Source organism: Ascaphus truei, chromosome 4, assembly GCF_040206685.1.
Source record: "Ascaphus truei isolate aAscTru1 chromosome 4, aAscTru1.hap1, whole genome shotgun sequence".
Lineage (NCBI taxonomy): Eukaryota > Metazoa > Chordata > Amphibia > Anura > Ascaphidae > Ascaphus > Ascaphus truei.
In genome coordinates, this window is record NC_134486.1 from 352,103,504 (window position 1) to 352,123,535 (window position 20,032).

Genomic DNA, 20,032 nt, shown 5'->3' on the forward strand with positions numbered 1-20,032 from the left:
GCCCAGGGTGCTAAGACTACCCCTCTGTGGACACACCAGCCTGCGGAAGCAAACAACACACCCAAGGCTGCAGAGTTCAAGCATGAGAGGCGGTGTTATTCATGCAATAAAATTGGACATCTCAGGCCAGATTTTCCGGACCGGGACTGAAAGGGAAAAGAAGTACAGTATTACAAAAATATAACGTTGCGTCTTCTTCCGTATATAAAATATTGTTATCCCGGATTATCCCGCTCATGCAGATACTGTGATGCGTGTCATCACATTTCTATATGTATTATTTATTAATCAATACTTTTGCTAGGCTTGCTCTTCATTTCATACTGTTTTTATTTTATGTGCATGCGTGTATGTCCCATTGGAACCTTGTTGAAACGCATAGGCGTGTCACAGTATCACATTTCTGCGCATTAAACATTATGATGACCTGTTGAAAATATTTATTTGAACTGATAATCCAGTATACAGCGCTCTCCCCCTCGCACCCACAGGAGAACGGAACGATCTGCAGTAACTAATAGCTTGACTGTGTGCATAATGTATTGATATTTAAAAAAAAAGAATAAAATACGGCAGCTGGACTGTTCCCTCACCATATGCGTTGCCAATCGGTTGGCGCCGAGCCACTGCCACCAGTCCCGTATTCTTGATTATACACATAGTTGACAGGTGACAGCGGGCCTGCTACACCTGTAGTCGAGAGCTGATGAAGCTGGAAATCTTTTTGGTACATGCAAGCTTGCTGGTATCTATACGTGAAATCTTGCTCAGGCTGCAGGTATCCAGGCGGGGACAGATAGCAAGGGTTGCCGGTTACCAGGTTTTCACTGACGGTCAGACCGTTATTGTAAGCCGTGTGGGTGCTGGCGCTGTTCCATTGCAGGCCTGGGACTGACGAATCTTAGTTGGTTTTACCATGACCTTTCGCCTTTTGAAGTCTCCATGACAAAAGATACTGTAAAAATCTGGCGCAACACACCAATACCCTCCTCTAACTCCGGGTGCAGGAGCAATACGAAAAAAACACGGATCGATACATACAGTACCGACACACTTTATTCGAGTGTGGTCGGTACCGCAAGCCGGGAAATCTCCCGGCTTGCTAGTGGCCGCCCCTCGGCGTGCCGCGCGTCATAGACGCGCGGTCACGCGTCATCGGGAGCGTGCGCCCCCTGCACGCGCGTCCAGGGGCTCCCCGAGGGAGCCCTGGTGTCCCGCGATCGCGGGACAGCGGCAGGGGGTTCCGGGGGACCCGGCGGACCCGGCAGCGGTAGGGAGAGCGCCCCGATCGGAGGGCGCTCTTCCGCTGCTTCGGCGCGCGCCCGTCACTCTCGGGCGCGCGCCAGGCTACTGCTGCGGCAGAGAACGGGCAAATGCTCGAATAAACTCTGCCGCAGCAGTAACTTTTTCCTTATTGCACGCTTCCACATTCGAGCATCTGGTGAAAATTTGTAAAAGTCATATTTTTCGATAAAATATTGATCAATTTTACCAACTTATCATCTGCTGCATTAATTGCAGACCATTTAAATAAGCGTATGTTATGTCGGGCTTTTTGCACACGGACTGCGGCGTCCAGGAGAAATCCCCTACAGTTACTGTATGTAAAAAAGACTCAAGTTTTTATTATGAAACGCCTAAATTGATACAGTATTGTAACTTCTTCAGTACAAAGGTCAATTCACAATGGACCACTGTGGGTTTTTTTAAACACCTGCAAGTAGATACATTACTGTAGCACATTATAATTCGTTACAATTCATGAATATCTGCCACCTGGCGGATACGCGAAGAATTGCCCCCAATTAAATCCGAACTATTATAATTAAAAGATCAACCGCGGATCAGCCTGGTGCTGGGTGGTGCGGCTGCAGCATGAATGCGAAATGAATGTGGTGAAGCGTGTGGAATTTAGAAAATGCAACTGCTACGCCCCCGAGAAGTTTTAAAATAAAAGCTGCCGTAGCAGTATCTAATCTGGATCAATTGTGGATTCAGCAGTAACTCTCCCGACCATATAGCAGAAGAAGAGTTACAGAGGCGGCACACTTTATCCTCACCTGGCTAGTGCCGCAAGCCGGGAGGTTTCCCGGCTTGCTCGTTTATTTCCCTCGGCGTGCCGCGCGTCATCGGTGCGCGGTCACGCTTCATCGGAAGTGTGCGCTCATGGCGTGCTTGCCCAGGGCTCCCCGAGGGAGCCCTGGTGTCCCGCGATGTGGGGGATTGCGGTGGGGGGCTCCGGGGGACCCGGCGGACCCGGAGAGGGGAGGGGGAAGCCCTGATCGGAGGACCGATCCTCCGAGGCTCCGGCGCGCGCCCGGGACACCTCGGCGCGCGCCCGGTTTCTGTTGCGGCCGAGACCGGGCAAAGGTAAGAATAAACTCAGCCGCAACAGTATAATAGTGTAAAACAGTTTTATATTTAAAACACACATGAGCAGTGAGCCCATTCATCTCACATGCTCAAAATAGAACACAAATGATATGACCTACGCGCGAGGAGACTGCTACCAGCTACAGTACCTGCACCAGCTGAGCACTGATTTGGACTCTGGACCCAGAGTGGTCATATCGCTTGTGTTCTATTTGGAGCAGGTTCTGAATCCACCATTGATACATATCAGATACTATCTGAATAAACTTGAAATCCATTTCTGCCACGTGAGTGCGCACTCACTAGATTTATCACTTGTTTATTTTTTTGTATTACACATTTGCAGTATGTCTTTTTTCTTCTTTTTACATGCCTGAGTGGAGTTTGCGCTCTGGAGTGTTCTTTGTGACATCTTCCATAGGGTGTTGAGAAACACCCTTCATCCAGCTGCACCACCCTGCATAGTGATATCAATCTGCAATAATTATACTATTGAAATAGGTGGTTTGGTTTTGCGCTTTTTTCTTTTTGCTACTTATTTTGTATGTATAATTTTACCATTCCTTAAGAGGGGGCCATTAATAATTTTGCATGTTCATGAGAGGATACTTTATTAAAATATTAAAATGGGAGAAATCAATAGAGAATGATATCAATGCAAAGTAATTTTAACAAACAGGAAGATAAATTAACAGACTTTTTAATTATGGTCTTTAGAATTGAAAATCCCCTCTAATAATCTCTCTACATTATAAAATTATGTTGTCCCCCCCTCGGTGAGATATATCTAATAGATGACAAAAATTCATAATGCACATAGCCTGGTGGCAGAAATGGAGTGTATGATATGTGTACTGTAGCTATAAATTTTAGACAGAAATGAGACGAAGAAAGAGTGTCAGTTGATATGTGAGGAGAAAGCAAGAATGCTGGAGAAGAGAAAGTCTAAAATAATTAAGGACACAATAAGGTATTAAATAAAAGAGAGGCAGTGGAGAAAGAGAAGGGAGGGAGAGAAAGGAGTGGGGGAAGATAGAGAGAGAAAGTGGAGAAGAGAGAGAAGGTAGGGAAAGAAAAAGTCAAACCTGTCATTATTTTGCAGAGAGCGAGGTTGGCACACCCTAGTATACAGTATAAGAAATGTTTTCCTAAACTTTTGAAAGGACCTTTCTATACTGTACAATTTTTATAAAAGACTCTTTTGTAAAAGAAACGTTGGGTAATAGAAAGAAAAAACAGAACATAAGGCCTCATGCAGTAAGCGACGAATATGTGAAATCGGCAATCTTACCGATTAGTCATGTTATTGGCGATTTTCCCTCTCCGTATGCAGTAAGTGCCGAATCCCTTCAAAATCAAGACGAAAACAAATCCGCACACTCTCACGATGATTTGCCGATCACACACAGGTGTATCGGCGTGCGTGGCGGGGTGCTGTTACGTTCGCCAATCAAAAATCTTGCTGAATCAGGCGAAGCCAGCATGTATTGGATAGCGCGTCATATTTAAAGGCAACGTGTACTGTTAATCTTTCTCTGTGTTGTTGGGAGTGAGAGAGAGAGAGACGCACAGAGCTGGGCGATTTAATATTTGCATATTGACTGAGAGACTTGTTGTGTATTGTGAAAGCTTTGTCCTTTGTTGTTTTGTTTACATATTTGTCTTGTTTTCTATGTGGAAGTGTTTCGTGTGATTGGCTGTACATTTGTTTTCTGTTTTTTGTGAGTGCTGTAAGTATGCCCACAAAGCGTGGGAAGAGTGATGCTGGTGTGAGTGGTAGTGCTACTCGTGCGAGTATGCGTCAGAGTGAACGTACTGTTCAGGGGAGTGATGTTGCTAGGAGTGCGAGTGCTGTTGCTGGGAGTGTGAGTGCTGTTGCTGGGAGTGTGAGTGCTGTTGCTGGGAGTGCGAGTGCTGTTGCTGGGAGTGGGAGTGCTGTTGCTGGGAGTGGGAGTGCTGGTGCTGGGAGTGCGAGTGCTGTTGCTGGGAGTGGGAGTGCTGTTGCTGGGAGTGGGAGTGCTAGTGCTGGGAGTGCGAGTGCTGTTGCTGGGAGTGGGAGTGCTGGTGCTAGGAGTGCGAGTGCTGATGGTGGGAGTGGGAGTGCTGCTGGTGGCTCAGTTGCTGATGGGGTGTCTGGTGGTGGCGTGCTTGCTGGTGGCCAGCTTTTGGAGTCTCTTCCATTGGAACAAGGAGAGTCCAGTCAGCAGCAGCCAAGCTCTGAGCCTAAACCTGCTCGGAAGAAACGTGTGGAGAAGCCACGTAATCCTCGCTTCAATGACCAGGAAAATAGAGCTCTTGTCACTGGGATTCTGGAGCACTATGACAGTCTCTATGGACATTTAGTAGGTAAGTGTACCTTTCCATTTATTCTTCAAATACATGTGATCCTAGGTCATGTGAGTTTTGTTAATATGCAAATATGGGTACAGAATATCTGTCTATGTTAATTATTGTGGAAACACAGCTTTTTATCATGTGTTTCAAGGACAACTAAACACAGGCGTTCAATTTGCGATAACTGCATACAATATTAATGCAAGCTTGCTTACATGTCTAGGTTTAGTAGTGAATGCTCATGTGCTTTACATATTACACCTAAAACAGCATGTTTGCTATCTCTTGGAACAGCTAGCAGTGTAGGAAACTGGTGCTTCTATTATTATGATTTAACGTCATATATTTTGTTTGTATTTCAAGCGCGGACAAGTTCTTCAAGCAAAAATGAAATGTGGGACACAATAATAATTGGTGTCAATGCGTGTGGGAATCGTGTCAGGGACAAGCTGAATTGTCGCAAAAGATTTGACGATATTAGGTCAAAATTGAAAAAGAAAATACAAAACCAACGCGTGCATGCTTCTGGCACTGGAGGTGGACCGCCACCACAACGTCTGATCTTAACTCCATTGGAGGAGCTGCTTCGGGGAAAATTACTTCCCGTCGTTGTGGAGGGTTTGGCCGGTGACCGGGACATCGGAATTTATCCCTCACAATTTCCACCAGGTGAGAAATCTTACTGTTCTAGGCGTGTCGTTTCTTACAGTTATTTAACATTTTTCCACTGCTTTTTATACTGTCTTCACAATATAAGCATACCTACATCTATATATGTATATGTCTGTTTCTCTATATATATATATATATATATATCTCAAAATAGACATATATGTTGTAGTCCTACTAAAAGCAGTAACTAATATACCACGTGCCATTGCGTGGTCATTTACATGTGAATTCCCAAAAAGCATTGCTGCAGTGGAAGCAATTGATGGTGGGCGAAGATGGGGAACAACAGGGTAGCACACATGTGTAACACATGCTAATGAGAAATTATTACTAGCTACTGGTACAGAACATAAATATGTATAATATAAATGTGTATATTATTTATTTTACTCCTACAAACACGACATTACTGCCTATTCTAATCATGCATCGAATATATTGCATGCAACGGCCTACAAACATAACTTGCACTAACAAATGTATAGTTGTTTAGGAAAAGGTCAATTTTTGCTTGATGTCATATACAGACAGCATAATGAGGCACACGTAGCATATGTTATGTCATTGTGTTCATAACTTGCACACTGCAGATGACTATTTAGCTCCTCTACCATTGTGTTAAAGCAGCTGCAATGAATATGTCATCACAGCATATACGTCAACAGAGGGGGTGGGGTTCAGCACACACCCAAATTACAGGGTCATCTTACGGTCAACTTAGTTCACACCATTTTCACCTGTTTGAAGTAATTGAAAGGTCTGCCTGATTAGGGTTTTTGGGGAAGGGAATACCGTTCTTACAACCTGACTAGCAAAACTGAAGGTAATCACACTCATTTGAAAGCTTAACTCTAGGTACTAAATCCCCCAACAAGTCATTAGTTATGAAACCATACGTCACACATTCGTTCACTCATATCTATAGTTCAACTGATATCAACAACACATTATCACACACTGCATGTGTTGTGTTGTTGAGTGACAGCCACATTCAGGTGTGCCACAGCTTCTATTAATGTACCACACATATCCTCTACCAAAAACGAATCTTTTTGCAATATGACCACCTTCATGATAACCATTGTGAATGTTCATCTCATGATAGTTATGTACATTATGATACTGATATGACTACACAACATATGATTTGTATGTACAAATTTAATCAATTTATCCTAACGCATTACTGCAGAAACATAGTATGTTGTATGTTAGGGAACTCAAAAGTTCTAAGTACACAGGCATGTACATTGTTATTACAACTATTTATGTTCACTTTCACACACACATTTTCAGTTAAGGAACTTTTGCTGTTAGTTTCTCATAAATACAGAACATACAATAACTGTTTGTTCAATATTTACACATGTAAATGTACAACTGATGTTATTGTTATATATAGTTGCCCCTGGAGGACATGTGTCACCTGAGACGGAACAAGTGTCTTCACCTGGTTCATGCAGCTCAACACACCTAGAAGGTGAGTGTATGAGGTAGTGCCCATATAATATGTGCACTTCTATATGTTATGTTGTCATGTTCATGATTTGTTTTGCACATGTTCTTTAAATAGGATTACTTAGTGTCAGTGAAAATGAAGTTTAAGACAACATGTATTGTGTTTGTGATGTTAAGTATCATGTAGGAGTTGTGAGTTTAGAGCAACTTTTCATTCATTCTAATTTCATACTGAGTCCAAACATTATTCGTAAGTCAAGGTAGTTTTTAATGTGACGTTATAAAACGTATGGAAACATGTTAGGTGTTACTTATGACACAGTATAATTACATAGTAAAACAGCAGAGATTAACATGCCATTTCATAATGTGTACATTTATTTTTAGAACATGATGATGAAGATGATGATGATGATGCCGCCATAGACACAGAAATGCAATCAAGTGACCATGAAGAGGTTCCCATTGAAACAGTTACACAGCCAAATCGTCCATCAAGTAACACATACGATGCAATAGTAGCTTCTGAGGGAAAAATTGTTGAAGCTGAAAATCGTCGCCATTCAGATCTGATGACAGTGCACGAAAGGATGATATCACTGCAGGAAGAAACGATATCACAATTGTCACATCTCCACAGAGTCTTCATTGAAGTGCCTAAACAATTGCAAAAAATAAACACGTCATTAGAAGCATTAGTTGTTCAGCAAACCCAAGCTAATTACTTGAGAATGACTACAGTACCAAATTTCAACTTTAACACATCACAGGAAGGATCTTTACATGGTGGTCATTTTTCACCCCATGCATCTGATGTTCATTCCCCAGGTCGGGATGTTACCGGTAAAATAGAAGAAAGTTCTGTGCATGTTCCTGACAACATCCTACCGCTGCCATCTGTAGAAATTCTGGAGCTGACACCTACAAAGGAGGCGGCAAAAACAAAAAAGCACAAGCAGTTACTACTGACCAGTTTTTGGACACAAACAAAAAAAAACAAACATGAAACGGACCAACCATCAGTTGTGCACTGTGTACCAACTTGCTCACATGTGTCAGTGGGCACAAGCCCTTTCCGTGATCAGTCACTGCCCACAAGCCCTTTCCGTGATCAGTCACTGCCCACAAGCCCTTTCTGTGATCAGTCACTGCCCACAAGCCCTGCCCGTGAACAGTCACTGGCCACAAGCCCTGCCCATGAACAGTCACTGGCCACAAGCCCTGCCCGTGATCAGTCACTGGCCACAAGCCCTGCTCGTGAACAGTCACTGGCCACAAGCCCTGCCCATGAACAGTCACTGGCCACAAGCCCTGCCCATGAACAGTCACTGGCCACAAGCCCTGCCCGTGAAGTGCCACAGGCCACTCAAAGTGGCTCTGTTGTGACTCAAGTTGTAGCCAAACGGAAAAGAAAAATCCAAGAGACAACAAGCAGGCCTGTGACTCGCTCTCAAAAGGAAAAAAAATAATAAATTTTATAATTAAGTAAATATGTCTTTGGCCTTGTTTTGTTGACTTCAGATTATCAAATGAATATTTTATGTATGCTGAAGACCTGTTGTTTCCAAACATTCAAGTATGTCATTGTACACGTGAAGTTTTGGAAATGTTAACAGTCCTAATGAATGGTGTTATGAATATTTATGTATTAATCATCTGCTCAGTAATGGTCCACCAGGACCCAGTTGCTATGTTTAGAGAAGCTGCCATTTACTTACCTGCAAAACATTGTATTTGGGTGTGTTACTTGATGTAATCATTGCATGTAAATATTATTCACATGCAATTAAAAACACACATCTATTTAACTGCTAACATCTTTCTTGTCCGTGTACAGCAGGATTAAGTGTTAAATATTACTTACCTTCACCTTGCTTGAACATTCTAATGTTGTCCTTTAATCATTTATGAGTTCTGTTTTCAATAACATATCTGTGAATGTTTAGTAATATATATGTAGTATGTATGGATATATGTACACACACACACACAGAGTGTGTGTATATATATATATATATATATATATATATATATATATATATATATATATATATATATATATATATATATATATATATATTATTTGTACTATCTAAACTGGTATACATGTATTTTCACAAAACATACACTTAATGCTTCCTTGTGAAAACACAGTATTGTAATAATACAGGCCTACAGTTTGTGAAATATACTTACTGTGAGCCTATAACAGTATGAGCCTTAAACAATTATTAATCACTTAATTCACTCATGTTTATCACCATTTAAATAGGTTTCATACAAGGCCTACTTACTGCCATCAATATGATCTGTGTAGAACTGGATTACATAGATATATTATTGGTTGTAACACTACAGGCCTTCTCAATTAAAAAAAGGCGTTGTTTGATGGTAAATCACAATTGCTCACAAGCCAATGTCAAAGGCCATACAACATTGTAAGCCTCTATTATTTAAACCTTTAAATAAATCACACCAATATTAAAATCCCTCTTTACATATAAGCCATTAAATATTGTAATATACACACACATTAAAAGTTTGGTTTTACACACATATACATATGTATATTGTAATATATATATATATATAATATAATATATATTTATATGTATATTATATATTTATGAGACAGATATATATATATATATATATATATATATATACATATACACACTTACTTAAACTCTGATGCAGTCAGGGAGTTAACCAGACTGAAAAATAGACACTGAAATGTATGAACAAAAAAAAAGATTAAAACATTTGCAGGTGTGTGTGTATTTCATTATATGGCTGTGTAAGCACTATTTTCATAAAGCGTACAATGTTTCTTTCCTCAACCCACAGTGTTTTTTAATTAAAATTGTACAGTTGTTTTGAGAAAGTAGATAAAAGTAGCTTAATGTGGCATTCACACTGAAATGCCTATCAGAAACCACAAATGTGAACCAATTATTTGTACAACTCCAATTGGTGCTTGAAAACAGGAGTAAAAGAAGAAACATTTTGTGACCTTGAATGGAAAGACACTAAATAGATAACATTCTACTAGTTTGAGCATTGTGAGCAGACAACATTGAAGTACAGTCAGATTTTCTGTTAAGCTGCAATGGCTAACGATATGATTCAAAACAGCCATCCACACAAAGGCTATAAAATGATGATAGCGGAGGCGATCGTCTCAACTGCGGAACAGAAAGCCAACGTGGGCCAAATCTATGATTTGATTAGAACAAAGTACCCTTATTACCAAGAACCTGGGCGGACGCGAAATTTTAAATCCTCTGTAAGATTCACTTTATCAACTAATGAATGTTTTGAACGTGTGTAGGATAAGCTACAAGAAAGGTATGGTTTTTGGCAGATTGCTAAGGAAAATAAAATCACCGTGGAACACGGCACATATATACTGCTAAATAGCATATTTATTCCAAATAACAATAGCAATGGATCCGCTACTACTGTTCCGTGTGAATCGATACCTGCTGCAATATCTGCACCCTCCATTCCTGAAACACACATTCTACAAGAACATAACTACTATGATTTTTTACCAAGCCTTTCTGCTGCAAACGCATTCGAATGGGTAACCGAAGAAATGAACCTACCTCCGGACCAATTGTTTGAAGAAGGCAGTGGCGATTCCTATGAGCGCCTCATGGAGGAGATGTGTGTCATACAGGATTCAGCGTTTGGGTCAACCATGGATGCAAATGCATTGGTTTTCTGGAGCGACCAGTTGCAGGCAGACGAAGTGTTACTTCTACAAGAATGGTAAATATAACAATCGTTATGCCTTGCCTCAGCGTTAAAAGTTTTTTTTTTTTTGTAACCACCATTTTTACTTTAAATGCGTGGATACAGCGTAACATTGCAGACTGCATAACATGTAGCGATCACAAACACATTGTTTCCTATTACAATATAGTAGACCCAGAAAGATTAGTACACATTGCTCACGGAATAAATATACGTAGTTTCCCATCCCTTTAAACATATTAGCAACATGTTACCATAACTGTAACACACACCTGTTTTTTTATCATGCAACATCTTAAAAAAAAACCCGGTCGACCACGTATGACGTGGGACCCTTGTCATGTGCCAAGGCGTCCTTAAAATGGATTACGGATGTAAGTCCCGCCCCAAGCGACGTGTGCGCGTCAAAGTTGTTTTGTTATAGTTACGGTAACTGCACTGTGTCATGCGTGCGCGTCTGTGTTTGTGGGCGTGCACTGGGCGTTAGCCGAATGTTAATTCAGTGGGAGGAGTGTTTGCGTGCGCTTCACGCTGGCTTAACATGACGTCACACGTATTGCATTTGCGCATTGTGTTTTCGGCCGTGCTTTCTGTCCACACACGTCTGTTTAAAAAGAATACAGATGTAGTCGTTTAGAACGAATGTAGTTTCTCCTTCATTGTATTAGAAAGAAATATTTTATGGTTAATGGTATTTACAACATGTATTGAACGCACCACGTACGCATTGTTTTGCGCATGCGCTAACACTTAGTCGACCCAAGCGTGAAGTGCGTGCGCACAGTAAGATGTGCGCGCACATTTTTAAGTATACACCCAACGTTAACTTCATATACATAGTTATGCGTGCTACTAATTTTACAAACGAATACATAATGATGTTTAGTTGTACTTCTAACATATAACTGAGTGACGTGTGTATGTACACAATCATATAGAGATGTGTAACGCGTTGTCACGGATAATTATATAGTAAGGTGCCATCTTTGATCATCATGTGTTTGCTGTATTTCAGAGATGTCGGGCAAGATACAATCGGATCAATGTATGATTTCAGAAGAGTCTACCTTTATATGAGATGATTGTGAGGAGGAGCCACCGACTACTATACTACATATGGAACTAATTTTATATTGCTTGCAGCGCTTATTAACAAACAATTAAAATTGTGATACCCTTATGCCTATATTGCATAAGCACTTAATTAACATAATGATGTTGCAAAAGAGTGCAGCTAGAATTTTTCTTGCATGTTCTTTAATTACTACTAACATTTTATGGCATGGTGTGTTTTATATATAACAACCATTCCCACTCTGCTAACACATTTGTGTATTCTATTGTGTAATGGAACGTATGACTGTCGAAACTATGTAATAATAATAATAATAGCATGTTCTTGTATAGCGCTACTAGTTGTACGCAGCGCTTTACAGAGACATTTTGCAGGCTGAGGTCCCTGCCCCGTGGAGCTTACAATCTATTTTTTGGCGCCTGAGGCAAAGGGAGATAAAGTGATTTGCCCAAGGTCACAAGGAGCCGACATCGGGAATTGAACCAGTCTCCCCTGCTTCAAACTCTCTGTGCCAGTCTGTGTCTTTACTCACTGACCCACTCCTTCTCCCAATGTAAAGGACACTTACAACCAACTAGCCATTTATAGTTAAAAATTTCTTGTTACATGGGTATGTTGATGAAATGGTTTGGGACTGTAGCAAAGAATGTTATTGGCAAGATGTTGTGGTCCCCTACAATGCATGATGTTATGAATATTACATCAACATCATGTAATGAAGTACATTTATGTGTATATTTCATGTAATAAACTAAGTATAGTTTACTGTGTTCATTAAACTTTCTAAACATAAATAGTACAGTCAATATGATGATATAACCTACCATAATAAAGCTGCTGTTATCATTTGTCGGTGTTATACATGGATCATAAACAAATTGATACAGACACAAACAGTTGTCTTAAAAAGTGTGCCTATGCTAATGTGCATGTGATTGACGTTTATATTTTGAGAATACTTGTTAATTATCATCATGATAATGATGAAGTGACGTCAATGACATTCCAAATATATTAAGAACATTGTGATTGTGGGTAATTATTAATGCAAAATTACAGTAAGATTGTTGACACAATTGTGGTTTTGATTACAGTTTGACACTTGTTACATGTAGGTCACATCAACACACATGTGTGACTTATACATACACATGTGACAATGTTTAATTAATGTTGACAAATAATGTATAGCATTAATAATCACCTACATTGCTAAATATAAGATGTACAACGCATTGCTGTGATTACAGGCATTCATGCATGGAGTGTTACGATCAGTCAATTGCATCCGTGATTAATGAGCTCCCGTAAGTAAAAAAATATCTACAGTTATCCCCTTCTCTCCAAACACCTCTATATTACATTAATGGAAATTATAAGGGAACATACATTAAATGTGATTAAATGGAAGTAATCATTTTATAATACAATGCACATTAAACCTCATTAGTAGCTAAATGCATGTACATGATACAGAAAGTACATGTATGTAACATTTATCGTTTACCAATATGTTGGATTTTTACTTCAAATAATTATACGAATATTGAGGTAGGCACATCCTATGACAGATGTCAGCAAATATACATACCATGATCAGTCATACTGGAGATATACCTATAATGCAATGGAACAATATATAAATTGCAAACATTGACATGCCATCTTCAGTAGCGTAAGCAACACAGCAAAGTGTGTATTTGGTGTTCAATGTGCAACACCATGTATATTTTATGACATTCAAAATGTAAACCAGCCTGGTGTATACATCATATGGATGTACATGTTACACTGCAACAATAACATTGTATGTAACCATACTGCAAGAATGAATGACTATGGCCATACTATGTGTATTGTGTTTGCATAAGGAACAACACAAAGCTAAAATATTACTGCTTTGTTACAACACTTGTATTCACATACACACAACTAATTTACAATGGAAGAGGGATTATATAACCTGTGCAACAATAACATACCGGTGCCACATCCCTTTGTGCACACAGCAGAGAAAAGAAAGGTGTGCAACCCATATTCATCTGTGTCCTAACAGAAGGTTATATAAAGAAACATTATTGTTAATATAACATAATTAATCTATAAAAGTAGTACTAGGAACATATATGTTTTTACTTACAAGAAAAAAACGAATTTATGAGATTCTGGCGTGTCTGGCCACCACTGGCTGTTTGTTCATTTTCAGCAGCTACATGGGTGGGATGCTCGTCTACCAAAGGCTCAGCTATGTCTGATTGTACATTGTGTCTGAGTGCCACATTGTGCAAAATGCAACAGGCAATAATAATATCAGACACTTTTTGAGGCTTGTATAGAAGAGCCCACCAGTTCTGTCGAGACACCTAAATCTGGTCTTGAGTAGGCCAAATGTCCTCTCTATAACAGATCTTGTAGAGATATGGGCTGCATTGTACCTCTCCTCTGCTTCAGTTTGAGGGTTTAGCACCGGAGTCAAGAGCCACGGCCTAATTCCGTATCCCGAGTCACCTATAATCAATGGAGCACACATAAGCTTACATTAGTGATAAGATTCTACAATGAAAACATTCCTAAAGAAAAATGTGTTTTGTGTTACAACATCCAAATCTGTACTCACCCAGCAGCCAACCATGTTCAAAATGTCCCTCTTCGAACGCATGGAAGACTGAAGAGTTCCTCAGGATAGAGGAATCGTGACTGGAACCAGGGAATTTGGGTACCACATGCATTATCCTCATCGTGGCATCACATACCACCTGTACATTAAGTGAATGGTAGTGCTTACGATTACGGTAAACATGCTCACTCTGACTAGGTGCAATCAAAGCAACATGTGTGCAATCGATTGCACCCAGCACACATGGTATCCCTGCTATATTATAAAAGCCATTCCTGACTTCCAGCCACTCTGTCACCTCTGTAGGAAAATGAATATAATTCCTAGTGCGTCTATTGAGTGCATAGAGAAACTTGGTAAAGGCCCGTGAGAATGTAGATTGCGAGACCCCGCCCACTATGCCCACAGTTGTCTGGAATGACGCGGAAGCAAGATAATGTAATGAGCACAGCATTTTAACAAGCCCAGGGACTGCACGACCTCTGGCTGTCAAAAAATCTAAATCTCCCCTTATCTCCTCATAAAGAGATAAGATTGCTGCTGAACTCAAACGATAGCGACTGACTATCTCCTCCTCACTCATCCCATCTAACAGGGTTCTCTCCCTGTACACACGCGGACGAGGCACAACTTGTCTCCTCTGTCTTCTCCTCTGATCTCCTGTCCCTCTACCTGTCCCTCGGCCTGTCCCTCTCCCTGTCCCTGTCGTATCCGCGTGCCTGTCCCTGTCACTGTCCCTGGCTCTGTCCCTCCCTTGCCCTATGTCATTCTCTTCATCAGCAAGCATGTCATGAAAAAGAATGTTCCTCTGTCTCCTAAACAATCGCAACATTTTGAAATGAGTAGCTGTGAATGAGCAGGTAATGGGCGTCCTTTAAATAGGTATGTGATGATGTCAGGTGACATAGTAAAAAGCAAGGTGTTACATTAACATATTAAAGTACTTTGCTCACAAGCTGTGTCCATTTGAACAAAGAATTATTTGTTCTGTGTATTCAGCAGGCAATCATGATATTTGCCAATGATGTAACGTGAAGCTTTGTACAAACATTGTTTGAAAATTATTAGTGTAATGTGCAATGCATGTAACACTTCTGAACGCAACAGTCAGTCATGTAAATAGACAATAAGCCTGAGATCGACGTGTAAAATGTTTGCTGCAACATGTGTAATTAGCCATGTTATTGTCACATGTTCACAACAATGAATTCTCGTGTGCATATGCATACATTTCTGTAATGAGGATAGTTGCTATAGAATCAGTTTGAAAGGTGTCACAATGATTAATTACATGTGTGTATAAGTTAGGTTGAAGTGCTTGTAATGTAACGTTTACAATGTGAACATGCAATGTGATTGAGTGTCCAATAAGTGACGTCATGAAAAAAGGGAGGACCCAAAGTACAGGTAAACATGAGAAGAAAGATGTACATGAAAGTTTAAAGATGCGTTACACATTACAAGCATTGTGTAATGTAAAGGAACATGAATATACGGTGTATGTGTTAGATGAGTGACATATGTAACATCATATAAAGAATTGTCGCTCAGTTCAGTAAAATGTGTGATATGATGTGAGGTTCTCCTTTAAGAGTTGAGTATAGGATTTTCCCTTGACACATCATCACATGATGAGTAATGTGACACGCAAATGATGAAAACATCTAAAAGTACAATGTTTATCAAATAATACACGTCAGGTGTGACACAATGCAGTGAATGCCCCCCACACTGTAATGCTAATCACATTTGTATTGTGAGCAATGGAACGTAAACAGTACTATAATGTTATACGTCCCCGCTCCATTGACTCCATTGATGTGCAGATGATTTTTTTTTTCTAAGTGCCGTACCGGCAGCCTTAGCGATCGTTCTCCCCTCCAACTTGTCAACTTTAGTTGGCGGGAGAAATTGGCCATAACATCTCAATTTCTTAGTGCCGATCAGCCCCGATAAGCTGATTTTGCTACTTGAATACAGCCGATTTAAAAAAGTGGCGATAAGTGCCGAAAACAGGCTTATCGACAGCAGACTGGCCATAACACAATTATCGGCTACGAAACCTGCCGAAATCAAGCACATATCGGCGCTTACTGAATCTCAAACCCAATTCTGCCTATAAAATGGCGAAAAAACCCTTATCAACGCTTACTGCATAGAGCCAATAGAGTCCAGAATTGGTGCAACAGAAGAAATCCAGAGATATAGCAAATCTCATAACATAAAGGACATCGGATTCCTAGTTTGAAACTTGTATATAACTCCTTCAGAGCACTTGACAATGTTGTCATCCTAATAAGAGTTCAAAAGCACGTGACTGCCAATTTGGCTTAAATCTTAGAGTGGGATTTATTGGGTAATGGGGGGACACAAAATCAAAGGCTAGGGATCCCCTTTTCCCCAACCACACTCAGATAAAGTCACAGAACAATATGGGTAATGCAATAAGTATAATATCAAAGTCCACTCACTGTTGATATACAGGTATAAGGAGCAGGGAATCCATGTAGGCGTGCATCCATCTTGATTGAAGATCAGGAAAGAAACCCTCTAGAGAGGAAAGTGGAGCACAACCCAGAGACAAAACAGTAGGAACCAGCAAACCATAGGTTAAAAAACTCCTTTAATGGTCCAAAAGGGGGGGAGACACCATAGAAAAATACACCAACCACCCACTCTGACGAGTATACTCTTTGACAAAGGGCTTTGCCCGAAACGCGTCAGAGTGGGTGGTTAGTGTATTTTTCTATGGTGTCCCCCCCCTTTTGGACCATTAAAGGAGTTTTTTAACCTATGGTTTGCTAGTTCCTGCTGTTTTGTCTCTGGGTTGTGCTCCACTTTCCTCTCTAGGGGTTTCTTTCCTAACGTTGGGTAATACAAGAAATTTGTTGTTTATGATGCAGACTTGTCAACTCATAATTTTTTTGTGATTCTTACTGATTTTGAGTCAGTCACACTGAATTTTAGTACCCGTAGAGGCATAGTGCAAGGGAGACTCACTGATAACATTTATTTTATTAAAAGCCATACAGTATTTTGGTCCTGAATCCCTAAATCTGACTCCTTTGTGTCTTTGAAGGTTGACATCCATATGTACTGTATATTTGGCTTGAAGTTGATTTGGGGGCATTTCTGCACCTTTAAACGTTGCTGGAAGAAACATTTGGAATATGCATTTCCTAACATTTATATGTGCTTGCATTTTTTTAAACTTTTTTTAGCTTAATTTCTTTACCGTCAACATGGCTTTTTTTTTGTTTCCACAGACTAAAGCTGGTATTGCACAATTGTATCATGAAGGTTCAGAGAATGCTTGTGATATACGTCTCAAACTTAGCAAAGAAGCACTGACAATACAAAAGCAAGACGTTGTCTGTACCACTGAAAGTAACCACAGTGAAAATGTAAGTGATCCATTAGATAATAAGGAACAACTTTGCAAATGTACATTGCTTTCAATTTTCTTGATTTTATTTTCCAAGTTTGCCAACACTTTTTCTATATCGCTAGAATCTTCATATATTTAAGTTTTCATGTTTGTGCTTTACGTTTGAATCATTTTATTGTAATTATTTTATTAAGCAAAAATAAACAAAAATAAACTTGAATTATACAGTGCATAAATAAAAAAACAAATGAATGAACAGTAAAATCTAGACACCAGTAAAATAAGACAAACAAAACATCTAAAAGTCTAAAGAAAAGGCTGTCTTTAAATAAATGCTACTGTTGCCCTGTATATACTAAATAATTAACAAAGGTCCTGGTGGGCACTGAAATGGTGATGCACTTTATTTAAGAAATTTACATTTTTCCAAGACCCTGTGAGTGCCAACTGAATTATTTCCTTGTATCTACCTCACAATAGAGCACCCCAGCAAGTATACCAATTACCAGGAGAGGGAGCCTACGGTGTTTTAGTTATTAGGGTAAATTACCTTTTTGGATTCACATTTCAAATCGTAACATTGGAGACATAGGGCATCATGCAGTAAGCAGCGGAAAAATGCATTAGCCAGTTTAGCAATTAGCCATGTTTTTGGCGTGTTAAACTCGCTGTATGCTGTAAGGGGCGAATCCCTGGCGAATGAATGCGCCACCACCATTTGATAAAATTGCTAGTAACCGGTGGCGAGACGGCTGCCTGGCGAGAAACTGCAGAGAAGCTGTCCCCTGCGGAGCAAACATCAGCACATTAAAAATTATTGTTAAAACCATTTTTATTCATAGTGTACATGTGCAGGGGGTCTCCGGAGCTGAACCGCATTGGTTTCAGGTCCGGCGACCCCCTGCTTCCCGAGATACAGGCCCCTTTATGAGGTGCCGGTATCTCTCTGCATTTTAAGGTCCCGATCACGTGACCGCAGAATGTAAACAAAGCAGAGTGATACCGGCCCCCCATGGTACGGCAGCCAATCAGAGCGTGGGAACTCCATCCCAACTCTGATTGGCTCTAGCAGACCATGTGACAGAGGCTTGGGGAAGAACGGATATGACGTCATTGAAAGCCTGTCACATGGTACTAGAACCAATCAGAGTAGGGATAGACTTCCCACGCTCTGATTGGCTACCGTACCATGTGAGGGCGGCCATGTTTCTTTTAATGACGTCATCTTAAAGGCAATTGAAGCAAAGCCATTCTGATTGGCTGTGCTTTCATTGCCTTTAAGTGACGTGATCATTTTTTTTCCATCGGCCAAAACACATGGTTTTCATGGCCCAATCAGGCCCATGGGAACCATGACGAAAATGTGACGTCATAGGCCTTTAAAAGCCTATGTCGTCTCATTTTGAAGCCAGACGCCGAGTAGGAAGGACCTCCGGAGAAGAAAGAAGACCAGGGCGTGGCAGCAGATGGGAAGAAGACCCCGGAAGAAGATAGAAGAATACAGATGAAGATGGATTACAAGTAGAAGACCCCTGGATTGTCGTGTTTTATTATTTTAATGTTTATTATGTTCTGGTTTATTATTTTATGGGTTCCTGTTCGTGGATTGGTTCGTGAGTAAGCTGACTAATGGGAGTCGGTGAGTGGGTCAAGTAATTGTAAGTTAACTAAAGAAATGTATTTAATGTAACTATGTTTTTTTTTTGCTTTTTTCATGTGTTTATTTTTTTATTGTACATCATTTCTTGCCACTGTATGTATGTATGTCTAGAGAGATATATACATACAGTGTAAGAAATGATAGGGTTGTAAAAGCTTTCTTTGCACTATTGTAAATGATTTTGGCTATGCTGCTATGCATAGATATGTGTTAAATGTATTTTATAATTAGATAGATGTAATTTTTAGGCTTCTATGCTGTACTGTAGGTAATGGTGAGGCTTGCTTTAGTATATTGTAATTGTTGGTGTCCTATTTTGTATGATGGTAACTTGTTCTCTGAAACGGTTTGTAACAGGGGAGTAATCCCTGTTCAAGTAATGTGCCTTTAATCTAGCAGTGTGGGGGGTTGACTTCTGGTAGTCAATTAATAAACACCACCTGCCTGATCTAGTTTGCTTACAAAAGCCTGTCTGTTGAGACAGGAAGGGACTCCTTAGCTCACTTGTGAGCTGACCTTTGGAGACACCACATGTCTTGAGCTCTGCCAGAAGACACAGCAGAGCTGATTTCAAGACACAGGGAAAACTACTAAACCTGAAGCTGACACACCCTGAGTGAAGGGAGCTGAACCAGGAACTGAGAAGATTTTCCCTCCAAGAAACAAATAAGACTTTCATAATTAATTAATTAATTA

General features: G+C 40.2%; 1 protein-coding gene across 1 annotated transcript in view; it reads left to right on the forward strand.

Annotated features, from left to right (window-relative positions):
* The window catches only part of SNTG2 (syntrophin gamma 2), a 503,218-nt gene that overhangs the window by 35,711 nt on the left and 447,475 nt on the right, over window positions 1–20,032 (forward strand). The window contains exons 2-8 of the mRNA XM_075595051.1: window positions 3,247–3,343; window positions 4,445–4,719; window positions 5,071–5,262; window positions 6,782–6,859; window positions 7,225–8,004; window positions 17,192–17,319; window positions 17,555–17,692. Coding sequence (XP_075451166.1) covers window positions 3,247–3,343; window positions 4,445–4,719; window positions 5,071–5,262; window positions 6,782–6,859; window positions 7,225–8,004; window positions 17,192–17,319; window positions 17,555–17,692 — 1,688 coding nt within the window. The remainder of the gene's footprint in view (window positions 1–3,246; window positions 3,344–4,444; window positions 4,720–5,070; window positions 5,263–6,781; window positions 6,860–7,224; window positions 8,005–17,191; window positions 17,320–17,554; window positions 17,693–20,032) is intronic.